The sequence below is a fragment of the Mustela putorius genome, unplaced genomic scaffold (assembly GCF_011764305.1).
Source record: "Mustela putorius furo isolate JIRA1106 unplaced genomic scaffold, ASM1176430v1.1 tig00000785_pilon_pilon_pilon, whole genome shotgun sequence".
Lineage (NCBI taxonomy): Eukaryota > Metazoa > Chordata > Mammalia > Carnivora > Mustelidae > Mustela > Mustela putorius.
This window is the reverse complement of record NW_025421480.1, coordinates 11481145-11493981: the sequence shown is the minus strand read 5'-3', so window position 1 is coordinate 11493981 and position 12837 is coordinate 11481145. Positions and strand designations below refer to the sequence as shown.

At 42.8% G+C, this 12837-nt stretch overlaps 1 protein-coding gene and 1 long non-coding RNA gene across 16 annotated transcripts in view; one reads left to right on the top strand and one right to left on the bottom strand.

Annotated features, from left to right (window-relative positions):
• The window catches only part of FLVCR1 (FLVCR heme transporter 1), a 41252-nt gene extending 29189 nt beyond the window's left edge, over positions 1-12063 (bottom strand). For all 10 annotated transcript variants that reach the window (XR_006607999.1, XR_006608000.1, XR_006608005.1 and 7 more), the window contains exons 1-3: positions 11125-12063; positions 6900-7044; positions 975-1115 (exon numbers count right to left, since the gene is read on the bottom strand). Coding sequence is in view for 1 of the 10 variants with exons in the window: in XM_004778957.3 (XP_004779014.1) it covers positions 975-1115; positions 6900-7044; positions 11125-11862 (1024 nt within the window). In the remaining 9 variants the exon portion in view is untranslated. The remainder of the gene's footprint in view (positions 1-974; positions 1116-6899; positions 7045-11124) is intronic.
• A 604-nt stretch (positions 12064-12667) lies between these two features.
• Positions 12668-12837, top strand: part of SPATA45 — a 39405-nt gene continuing 39235 nt past the window's right edge. For 5 of the 6 annotated variants that reach the window (XR_006608013.1, XR_006608012.1, XR_006608010.1 and 2 more), the window contains exon 1: positions 12668-12806. This is a non-coding gene — a long non-coding RNA (spermatogenesis associated 45). The remainder of the gene's footprint in view (positions 12807-12837) is intronic. The other variant, XR_006608015.1, reaches the window with a different exon arrangement.

Sequence of the window (12837 nt, the reverse complement as noted above, 5' to 3'; positions counted from 1 at the left end):
CACATGATTAAGGCAGTTCATAAAGGACTTAAAATACTCAGTGGAAACTCAAAAAAGAAGACAGTGCTTGTCTGTTTGAGATCTATTAAATTTTATTTTAAAAACATAAGAAGGGGCGCCTGGGTGGCTCAGTGGGTTAAAGCCTCTGCCTTCAGCTCAGGTCATGATCCCAGGGTCCTGGGATCAAGCCCCGCATTGGGCTCTCTGCTCAGCAGGGAGCCTGCTTCCCCCACCCCCGCCTTCCTTTCTGCCTACTTGAGATCTCTGTCTGTCAAATAAATGAATAAAATCTTAAAAAAAAATTAAAACATAAGAAATTAGATTGAGGGGTGCCTGGGTGGCTCAGTCATTAAGCATCTGCATTTGGCTCAGGTTCAGATCCCAAGGTTCTGGAATCAGGTCCCACATCGGGCTCCCTGCTCGGCGGGATGCCTGCTCCTCCCTCTCCCACTCCCTTTGCTTGTGTTCCCTTTCTCGCTATGTCTCTGTCAAATAAATTAAAAATATATATATTTAAAAAGAAAAGAAAAGAAATTAGATCAAGAAATTATTAAGAAATTAGGTTAAGAAATTATGAAGAAAATCCATCTTGAAGTTTTTGCTTTTAGTTCAAAATTTAAGTTTATGACTATGCCATCATTATTTTTGTAGTTAACAAACTTCTCATTAATTAAAGCTCAAACCACTAGATTAAATGAAAAGAATCTACAATGCTCAGTTTTGTTTTGTTTTGTTTTCAAAGATTTTTATTTATTTATTTGAGAGAGAGAGAGAGAGAGAGCATGAGAGAGGAGAAGGTCAGAGGGACAAGCAGACTCCCCATGGAGCTGGGAGCCCTAAGCGGGACTCGATCCAGGGACTCCGGGATCATGACCTGAGTCGAAGGCAGTCGCTTAACCAACTGAGCCACCCAGGCACCCTTACAATGCTGAGTTTTATATAGAAATCAAAGAAAGTAAAAGAAAACCACTTACCGTAAGTGATCAACAGAAGGACAAAAGGAATGTTTTTAAATAGGTTCCTTATTGATTTCTTATAGGAGTACTCAGCACAGGGGCTTTTTTGAAGAACTGCTTGCGCCTGGCTTGGTGGATACTGAGGTTTTTCTTTGAATGCTGGAAACACACATGGAAAGGTAATTAAATACATGGTCTTCCTTACTGAGCAAACTAAATCCATTTAAGCTTAAAGAGGTAGTTAAAGTCATAGATCGTGCCTTTCATTTTCATTAATTTCTGAAGAATATCCTCCCAGTCTTCTGAAACGGACTCCAACTCGGAGATCTGGCCAATTCACATAACTGCAAAACCATCAGTAATATGTCACAACCTTGCCCACTCAGTTAAGCAAGATTAATTTATATTCTAGTAGTATTCAACAATTCCATTTCTATACTTACTTCAATTTGTAACTACAAGTAACATCTGATATAAGCAAACCAATATGTTACTGACCTTTTAGAGGACTGTCTTGAGTTAATATCCGTTTTCTTCTAATATTTGAAACAATAATTACACCTCTAGAACTGTAAAGATCCAGGTGGATCATGAGAGCAGAGCTCACTGAAACATTGATTAATTAGGATATACTGAAAATGCATCAAACTAAAACAGACTTCTATTTTTACAGGTGTCATAAGTAATTCAAGAGGGTACATACTCATGAATATTTGTTTTTGAATGTCCTTGTATCAGAAGACTGGTAGACATAAACTGTTAAAGTTGTTACAATCTCTTCTCTTCTGTTCACATTATCTTTTCCTTGCTGTTGAGGACGCCTGTGGTCCTTCCCTGAAAGTCTCTTTGGGTCCTAGTTAAGAGATATCTCTTTTTCCTAACAGTGGTAATACACAACTCACTTGGTTATAAAACAAAGTTTCAGAATGTAAAAACCATGCTTACAAGGTAGTCATGGGGATTTGGTGAGTCGTCAATCTCTTACTAGGTTCTTATTTACTTGTAAAGTAAGTATAAATGGCTCAGATTTGAATTCAAATGCAAAGAGAAAACAATTCGGATTAGTCTTCAGCTTCGCTGAATTTATTTTCTGAAGATGTGATAGCATTTGGTTTCAGGTAGTCATCTGCCCTGCTGAACAAAATTAGGCTCGTATCTATCAGCTACACAATACACTAAAGTTGGGTTTCAGTCTATAGGAAGAAAAAGAAACAGAGGAACATAAAACTACTGGTCTATGACTCTGTTTCCTTTGCGTTGCTTCCTTCAAAAGATGAAATATGGCTTTTTCTTTCCTTTGAAACTAAAAAGCGGTAGACTTCTTCTTTCTTCTTCCCACCAAAAACTGTATGCCAATAAAATAATTAACTACGGGAGCCCCTGGCTGTCTGAGTCGGTAGAGCAAGCAACTCTTGATCTTCAGGTCATGAGTTCAAGCCCCACACTGGGCAGAGAGCTTACATTAATAATAATAATAATAATAATAGGATCACCTGGGTGGCTCACTGGGTTAAAGCCTCTGATTTCGGCTCAGGTCATGATCCCAGGGTCCTGGGATCGAGCCCTGCACATCGGGCTCTCTGCTTGGCAGGGAACCTGCTTCCCTTCTTCTCTCTGCCTGCCTCTCTGCCTACTTATGATCTCTGTCTGTCAAATAAATAAATAAAATCTTTTAAGAAATAATAATAATACCATTCAAGCAGTTGTTCTCCAAAGTAGCCAAAGGATTTTGGGGCACCACCTTCAAACTATTTCTCCCATGAAGAATAAGAAGGAAATCTACTGTGCTGAGGACTACTTGTACTTTCTGGAACTAGATAATAACATTATCTTTTGATTTCATTATTTGTCCCCCAAGCAGACATTCCACATATGAACTTAGTACAAGATACATATAGGTTTGAATACTGGCTCTGCCTCATATCTTTGTGTAACTCAGAAGAAGTCAATTCCTGCCTCTCTACTATAGCTTTCTCATACATAAAAGGGAAACAACGAGTTCTTATGAGGATTATGTGATATAATATATGCAAAATCTTGTAATTATCGAATGCTACACAGAATACAGTGTCATTTTCAGGACTACTTTTTTTCTTTAAAAAGATCTAATTACTTATTTGAGAAAGAGAGCACAAGTAGGGGGAGAGAGAAAGGGAGAAGTAGACTCCCTCTGAGCATAGAGCCCAACATGGGGCTTGATCCCAGGACTCTGAGATCATGACCTAAGTAGAAGTCAGATGCTTAACTGACTGAGCCACCCAGGTGCCCTAGAAATACCTACTTTCAAAAGCCAGAGACTTTATCTCACATGCTTAAAATTCTTACAGACTAAGTAAAACATATTTCTGTTAAATGTTTACAACAGCAGCCTATCTATAAATACCCTGAATATAAGAATCAAAAGTAGAATTGTACATATATGTTATATACACATGTGTTTAAGTACCTAAACGTTAAATATTTTGATTGCCTTTACTTCTGGTTTCTCTCATCCACTCATGTTAGTGAATCAGGAAGGTAAGCATTTTAATTTGCACACTTGAGTTAAGTGACAGAATTTACTGCTCTCCTACACAAGGACAGCTTTCATACACAACAGCATTACCACTTACACAAGAGAAATTTAAACTTGAATAAAAATAAGACTAAATAAAAATTAAAATGACATATTTTATATATAACACCTTAAATATGGAGTTAGGGTACCTAGACTCAGATTTCTTCTTCAGTATTCACTGTGACCATGGTTAGATTACATTCACTTCAATGCTGTGTCCTACTTTCCTACCAAATTTCCTACCAAATGGGAATGATATTAGTACCGTCCTCCTATGCCTATGAGGATTAGATGGTACAGCATCGAGTGTGCCAAACGTGTTTGGTACTTACCAAACCACCAAATGCTATAGGCCACAATCAGGTAGGGTATGAAGAATGAGGTATTAGTGTGAGATTTGGTGGAAGGTTTAGATTGATTCCTAGAAATGCTACATTCGTGAGTATGCTCCATGAGGGAGAGCAACAGGGTTACGTGACATAAGCCTCAAGACAGTATTTTTGAAAGACTGCTGAATACCAATTTAGTACACGACACATTGCTGAAAAGCAACAGCAAAGCCAAATTACTTTGTAAAATTTGGTTGGGCTTCCAAAGTATTTATGGGAAGTATTTAGAAGGAAGTTGGATTGTCTTTTAGTAATTAAGGGCCTTTAAGTAGGGATTTCTAAAATAATCCCTATCTTCTCCAATAGCAAGTATTTGAGAATCAGGAAAACAGATAAATTTTTTTGTTTAAATGTCATGATTTTCGGGGCACCTGGGTGGCTTGGTCGGTTAAGCTGCTGCCTTTGGCTCAGGTCATGATCCCAGGGTCCTGGGATTGAGCCCCACATCAGGGGGGCTTAGCAGAGAGCCTGCTTCTCCCTCTCCCTCTGCCTGCCGCTCTGCCAACTTGTGCTCTTTATCTCTCTGTTGAATAAATAATTAAAAAAAAAAATCTTTAAAAAAAAAATAAATAAATAAATGTCATGCTTTTCAACCCAAGACATTCATGTCACAACTGTATATTTTCTTTCTTTTATACTATGCTTGGTATCCTATGGCTAAGATTACAAGCAAAACTTGACAGTGAGCCCTTTCTTCCCTGTTCCATCTTCACTGTCTATTCAGAAGCTATGAGAGTATAAGTAAGTAATAATGTACATGTATATATCTCCTTTAATTTCTCAAATAACATAGGTGCTAGGTCAAACATCAAGCCTATTATTAATGCCTTTCTGTCCCCTTCCTTTGAGAAATAAAAATCTTATATTTGTAGCATCCCCTATAGAAATGCTTAAACACATATGTGTCATGTATATAATTTCACATGTAGAGATATCTTATATAGAACCTCATTTCTTATATAGAATTCTTATATAGAACTATATAGAATTATAGAATTCTTATATAGATTCTTATATAGAATCTCATTTCTTCCAAAGAGATAAAGCAATGAAAAGACAATAAAAAAAGGAAGACCAGAATTGATGTGAAGATACACAAGCAATCGCAGGAAGGAGGATTTTACATGTTAATAATCCCTACTGCTAACAGAGGATCCATTTATGCAAAATATATGCAAACTACATATTATCTAGCAAATCAAACATGGCTACTGGAGAAGTAGACTTAAGAGTTTATTTTTAAAAAACATAGAGTTGACCCTTAAACAACATGGGGGTTAGGGGCACCAATCCCCTACAGCTGAAAATTCATGTATAACTTTTGACTCTCCAAAAACTTAACAACTAATGGCCTACTGTTGACCACAAGCCTCACTGATAACATAGCTGATTGACACATATTTTGTATACTATATGTGTTACACACTGTATTCTCAAAATAAAGTAAGCTAGAGAAAAAATGTTACTAAGAAAGTCATAAGGAGGGGCATGCTTGGGTGGCTCAGTGGGTTAAAGCCTTTGCCGTCAGCTCGGGTCATGATCTCAGGGTCCTGGGATTAAGCCCCACATTGGGTTCTCTGCTCAGCAGGGAGCCTGCTTCCCACTCTCTCTGCCTGCCTCTCTACCTACTTGTGATTTCTCTCTCTGTCAAATAAATAAATAAAATCTTAAAAAAAAAAAGGAAAGTCATAAGGAAGAGAAAATACTGTACTTTTACAGTACTATAAAAAAAACCATGTATAAATGGACATGTGCAGTTCAAACCCATGTTGTTCAAGGGTCAACTGCAGATTTCTTTTAAAGCTTTTTTAAACTGCTGAAGTAGTACAGGGATGATTTGTCCTTTTTCAGTATTCTATACACAGCAAAAATGTCAATCCCTAACTGAAACATAAAAAACCAACCATAAGGAGATGTGGCATATCAGAATACTTTATATGCTACCAAGAAGATATTTTTTTCATTATCTGAAGGTAAATTAAACGTATGGGCAGTTCATCTATGAAGACAGTCTCTACCAAAACAGTCTTCCACCTACATGCCTTTGAAACCTTTGTGATTTTGAGATCACAAAATTTGGATTTTTCATTACTATTACAGCCATGGTGAAAATTAACCTTATAAATTTTAAAACTCCAGCTATAATGCAATTTAAGGTAAACATTAATGATTAAAAGATGATCTTTCAACTTTAAAGTTGCTTTCTTCCTCAAATCAAGTTAAGATATCCTGAGTGCCCAAAGGGCAATATTACAGTCATACTATCAACCATTCCTGAAAAAACACCTGTTCTCCCTGCATGCAACATTTTTTCCCGTTAAAAATAAACTTTAAAAAGCAGACCTTCCCAAACCTTCTTCCAAACTGATGATGGCTGCTTGCAGCTGATTTGGACTGACTGCTTCAAGAGACAGGCCCCGACGAGAGGACTCAGGGACGAGTGGTGACAGCAGTGCTTTGCTGGAGTGGCCCAACAAGCAGGCAGTGGCCAGTGTGAGGCTCTGCTGAACAGCTTGCCACTGCCCAGGATCGTTCACTGGTCAACATGTTCAGATCCAGTTAATTGTTAAAATAGGGATCCTTGGAAGGATTTCTCATTAAAAAAGGAAAAAAAAGGTTGCAGCCTCTTTGCATCATTTCAAAGCATGACAAGAATTTGTTCCTGGGTTTGTTAGCATAAGCTGCAGAAAATGCAGAAGAAGATGCAAAAGGGAGGCAGGTGGCATGTTGGAAACCACGGTTATCCGGGAAGAACAGTTAGTAGGGAGAGAAATCAGATGAATTAGTCTTCAAACCCTTTACGATATTAAAGTAGCTGACCATAACATATCCCTAGGGATGTAGCATTCACTATCTGAACAAGTGCAACAGCAAGAATGAAACAAGCAAATGGCATTCGAGATATTATCATGAAAATGTTCAGGGTCAGCTATTTTGATTTCCACATGTTGGCCATGCATTTATCTCTTTAAGCAACAGGGAAAATAATTTGCTTACCAATTACTGTTAAAAGACATAAAAACGTGGCGATGGATGACGTCCCATAAAACATGGTACTGATATTACAAGCCAGCAGATCTGTGTCATTCTGTGTGTTGGGCACTAAAACTGGTGGTAGCAAAAAGCCAACAGCAGTTCCAAGCTGAAAAATAAACAATCCTGTTAATAGCTACTCTTAAAAGACATACTGGCAATTAATACAGCATAGAGAAGACAGCTTATGTATTGACGGTGTAAGATGTACATTCTAAAGCACCATGTTCTAGGGTGCTGGGCTGGCTCAGTTGGAGAAGCATGAGACTCCTGATCTCTGGGTCATGAGTTTGAGCCCCACACTGCATGTAGAGATTACCCAAATAAATAATTATTTTAAAAAACCAACAATACCACGTTCTAATGTTTTGTTGGTTTTTTCCACTACTGTACTGTTAAAGGGTAGTTGCTGACACATGGCTTCCCTATTCAACAAACTCCCACTATTTGAATGATTCTGCTATAAGGATGGGTAAGATACCGTTCTTATACTTTAGATGCTTACAATCAAAAAGAGGAGTAAGAATATGCAGATCAGGGGTGCCTGTGTGGCTCAGTGGGTTAAAGCCTCTGCCTTTGGCTCAGGTCATGATCCCAGGGTCCTGGGATCGAGACCCGCATTGGGCTCTCTGCTCAGTGGGGAGCCTGCTTCCCCCTCTCTCTCTCTGCCTGCCTCTCTGCCTACTTGTGATCTCTGTCTGTCAAATAAATAAATTAAATCTTTAAAAAAAAAAGAACATGCAGAGTAAAGTTGAGAAGATGGGTATTGGGTCTTCTCTGAGGGTAAAAGAAAATGTTTTCAATCTAGATAGAGGGATGGTTGTACAATACGGTAAATGTACTAAATGCCACTGCGCTATAATTTAAGATGGTTAATTTTATGTTATGTGAATTTTGCCTTAGTAAGAAAAACACAAGGTTGGATAGGATAATCACAATGAAAGAAATAAAATGAAAGGCGCTCAATAGAAAAAGATAGATTTTTTCAGGGATGGAGATGAGGAGGAAGGGCCCTAGACTGGTTTCCAAAAGGAGGCTGAGAGAGATACTAAGAGTCACCAAACACTTCATTTGCTCCTTTACAAAAAGGAGGATAGAGACCATTAAACAGGTGATTACAAGACAGTGTGGTAAGTACAGTGATGGAGAGGTAGAGGACGCAAAGCCTGCAATGACAGGGGATCTATCATCCCAATGAGAACACTATTCAGAGTGAAAGGGACTAAATGAATAGTTAGCTCTACACCTGGATTATCCCTGGCTAACTGAACACATGGTCACCCTAGCTAAGAAACTACTTTGAAGGACCACTTTGTATAGACTTGGGGTTCAGGAAAACTTTCTGGAGGAGCAAAGATCTGAAAAAGCAACTGGAGTTCGCCACGTGAAATCTGCATGTCCCCAGCCAAGGGAATATCATGTACAAAGGAAGGAGGAGAGCGTGACCTTGTGAGAAGCTGGAAGTCGCGGACAATTTCCCTCAGAGCAGAGAAAGAATGTGGATGTGAGGACTGGGGGGATGTGGAGAGGGGAAGCTGGGAGTTGAGAGGAGGCAGATCCAAAGGGTCTCCCGCGGTCTCATTAGAGAGTCTGAATTTTATCCTCCGGGCAACAGAAGCCTCTGCAGAGTAGAAGGGCGTGTCCTGGACAGATCTGCACATTAGAAAGACCACAGTGGATGGATGTGGAGAGACAGGGAAAGAGGAAAGAGCTGCAGATAGGAAAATCAGCCAGCAATGTCTAAGTAAGGGCTGCCGCTGGCCAAAGCTAAGACAGTGGCAGTAGAAATGCGGAGAAATAAGCAAGGAGATGAGGTAAATTTGGATGGGCGGGGTCACAGGGAGGTATTCAGCTGGCCTGTATCTACATGAGTCTGAAGCTCATCCACTTATTCAACAAATTTTTATGGAGAATCTATAATGTGCTGGGCACTGTGTTAAGTGCTGGTGAGACAACTGTATACATTCAGACCACATGCCTATTTTCATGAAACTTACAATCTAATGGTGGGGATGGGAAATGAGTGGTAACAATTAATATATAAGCATAAATACATCAGACAGTGGTAAGCGCTGTATGGAGCTAGTATAATGATGTGATAAGAGAGTGACTGGGATCCTCAAGAAAGGCCACAAAATGATCATTTAAAATGAATTTAAATGAGAGTTGAGTGACGGTAAGGATGTAATAATGTGATCCTAGGAGGAAGAACATCCCAGGCAGAGAGAATGCTTCTGCAAAGGCTCTCATGCAAAATTCAAGCTTAGTGTTGTTTAAGGAGCCGAAGAAGACATGTTAGTATAAGGTTCTGTAACGCAGAGTGAAGAGTTTAGATTTTAAGTACTATGGGAAATCACTGGTGAGTCCAAAGCAGAGCAAAAGACGACAGGATCTGATCCATGTTTTTAAAGGGTCTCTCAGGTTAGAGACCTGGCAGTAGAGACGGACAGTGAAAAGCCAGGATGCAGGAATCGGACAAACTTGGCTGTGAATGCTGCCACCAGTTAGCTGTGTGGCTTCTGGAAAATAAAGTCATCCCTTCAAGTCTGTTTCTGTATCTATAAAATGGAGAGACTAATGGTTCCTACCTTATATTATTAAATTCAAGGACACAGTGCATGTAAAATACTTAGCATGGTGCCAGGTTCTTGGTGAATGCTCAGTACTGTTGAATATTAATATAAATGATCACTCCATAATTTAGGCTGAAAATGAGGGCCATGAACAGGTGCACAGCTACTGCAGCCTGGGAAGGACGAGAACTCGTAGGGAGAATGTGCGAAGAAGGCAGAAAGAAGTGTGCTGAACGTCAGAGGGAAATCTGCCTTGAGAAGACATTTCCATTTATTATCCATAAATAGATAATCCACAGATATGGAGTTAATAATACTTCTGTCATGCTCAATGAAGTATGAATATGGAATATAATTTTGTAAATGAAAAATACTTTAAGAGTTCCTATCTAAACATATGGAAGCAACCAACTAAAATATCAGTTATAAATTATTTTGAATACATAACAACTACAGTTCAAACTACCCTTTCCTTTGCACTTTTAGAGAAAGAAGATAAACATAAAGTAATAAACACGTAGAGCTAGTCTTTTTATGGATTTTAGGTAAATCTTATGTGATCTTGAAACAAATGTTAGATCGGAAGTAAGAGAGTAACATTCTTTTGTTACATAGTATGTAGGAATATAGGCATAGAGAGAGGTGAAGTTCATGGTATATAGGTTTTTAACTACATTCTCCTCAAGCTGAATGAATACTCAACATAATGTACATAAAGTATCACAGGGCTCCATTATGCAAATTTTAAGTGACAATGAAAGAATCAGTCTGCAATTACAACACACACACACACCCCATTCTACTTAGTAAAGCTATTGGAATTTAAACCTATTGTGTTAGGTCAGAAGGACTGGAAGCCCTTTAAGGGGGAATTGGCAAAATATGCCACCCTTTTAGAATGGGTTCCATGATCTGTGATCTGACTTGCATTTTCTTACTGTTAAAAATTGTAATTGGACTCAGTAATGTTGTGAGAGGTCTTTACCACCGTAACATTTATTTAGCTGTCATTTGTAACTGTTTGTACCAGGCACTCTGCTGATTGCTAACATATGAATTTAAACAGGAAGGGAGCCTGGCTGACTCAGTCGGAAGAGTGTGCAACTCTTGATCTCAGGGTCATGAGTTCCAGCCCCACCTTGGGTGTAGGGAGTACTACAAAAGATAAATAAACTTTAGAAAAATAAATACATAAGTAAAACAAGCCAAAATAAAATAAAACAGGAGCTGTTCACATTGATCACTCAAAAGGAGAAAAACTTCCCGGAATCCAACACCTTCCTTCCTTGTAGGAATACACTGGGGACAGCAAAAAACCTACTTCAGTCTCACTGATTATTACACTGACAAGTTTTCTATGATGTTGGGGATATATGGGTCAGTTCAGTTATTTTACAGGTAATTCTCAAAGCAAGATGATAAGGTGCTCACTTCAAACTGGTTTCGAAGTTCTGCCCTTACAAATAAATACCCTCTTTAATCCAAGACCCATCTCCTTCCCTGCACTTACACACAACCGCCTCCTGAGGGGCCCATCCATTTGCCTAGCTCACACGGCCTATGCTTAGATCTGGTCCTTTAACGATCCGGTTTTCCTGTGTCACTCTAGTTCTTACCTGATTGCCCAGCACGCCAGTGGCACAAGCTGTGGATACCTCCTTGGGGCCAAACCACACCGAGGCGATGCGGGAGGGCAAGCCGAGGATGAACACCTGGGCCACGGAGCAGAGACACTGGCCCAGCATGGTGACCCAGAAGAGATGCTGCTGGACACTGGCACACTTGATCCAGGCGCCCAGGCAGTTGAGGCCGGAGCCCAGCAGGGCGGTGAGCCGCAGGCCTCTGGTGTCCAGCAGCCACGTGGCCGGAAAGATGAGGGGCACGTAGGCCAGCATGTACACCATGGACAGCCAGTCGATGTGCAGGGAGGAGACGCCATAGAAGCCCTCAAAGACATTGCTGATGATGCTGTACTGGATCCACTGAAAGGCGTTCACCAGCGAGTACAGGCTGAAGATCAGCAGCACCACAAAGCGCCGCGCAGAGAGCGCCGTCTGGGGCACCCGCGAACCCTCGGCCCCGGGGGTCTCCTCCCCGGGGCCCGTGGGCAGCAGCCGTGTCTGGGTCTCCTCCTCTGGAGCCAGCGGAGTCTGAGGCCCGCCAAGGGACTGAGCGGCGGCCGCGAGGCTGTCCCGAGACACTCCATTCAGGGTCAGGCAGCCGGCTTTGAGCCCGTTCTGCGGCTCGGCGCTTAGCTTTCCGAGGGGCTCGCCCCCCGGGACCAGGAGGTATCCATTCGCGGGCGGGTGCCCGGGTGCCACCGCTGCCCCCTCCTCATCGTCCAGCTGTGCCATGTCCCTGCGCTCCCCCGCGCCGCGGCCCTCCTTCCCCTCCCCGCAGCCCCCCGCCCACGACCCGAGGCCCTCCCGGCACCCCAACCCCAACCCTTTGGACCACCGCTCATGCAACCGTTTTCCCTGGCCGGGTGAGCCTGGGTGCGACCCGCGAAACCCAGCCGGCGCTACGGGAGGCCGCGGGCGAAATAGCTGTCCTCTCGCTCCTCCAGGCCTGCGGTCACCCTGCTCCAGGCCCCGCCCCAAGAGCGTCACCCGACCAATCAGCGGGCGTATTCCCCCCCCCCCGGCGCGAGAGCCAATCGGGGTGCTTCTGTCAGGGATGAGGCGGGAGCAAATTTGCGGGGTGGAGAGTTGGAAGGCGGGACTGGAAGGTTAAGGCCGCGCGTTGTCTGCGGCGGAAAGATGCAGTCGCCGAGAGTAGCCAACGTGGGAAGAGGGCGGGAGGGGATGCGGAGGGGGTGGGGAGGGTGAGCGGGAGGGGAGGGCGGGAGGCGGCCGGGGCACCTCGGCACCTCGGCCCCTCGGAACTGGGAACGAGGGGGCGGGAGAAACGCGGGAGACAAAGAGGTGCGCGTCGCGCTCCTCACCCGGACGGGCTCCGCGAGGGCGGGGGCCACGCGCAGGCCGGGGACGAGTTTGGCCTCGGCCCAGCACAGCTGGCCGTCAGGACCCGACCCCGCCTTTAGAGCAGACAGGTCCCCCCTGCAGAAGTTCGTGCCGCCTCGGCAGAGGAAAAACACCAGAACGCGCTCAGCCCACGCCGATTTCGTCAGCAGTCTGCCCCCGGTGAAGTTGGAATCCCCCGCCCCGCTGATGGCGGAGGCCGGCGGGGCCGACGGGCGGTGCCCGAGCGGACCCTGTGACTCAAGGTTCTCCCTCGCACCCGCTCCCGCAGCTCGGTTTACTGGACGCGCAGGTGCACTGGGCTCCGGGGACTCCAGGTACCAAACTTGTGTGTGTTCCAGGCACTGG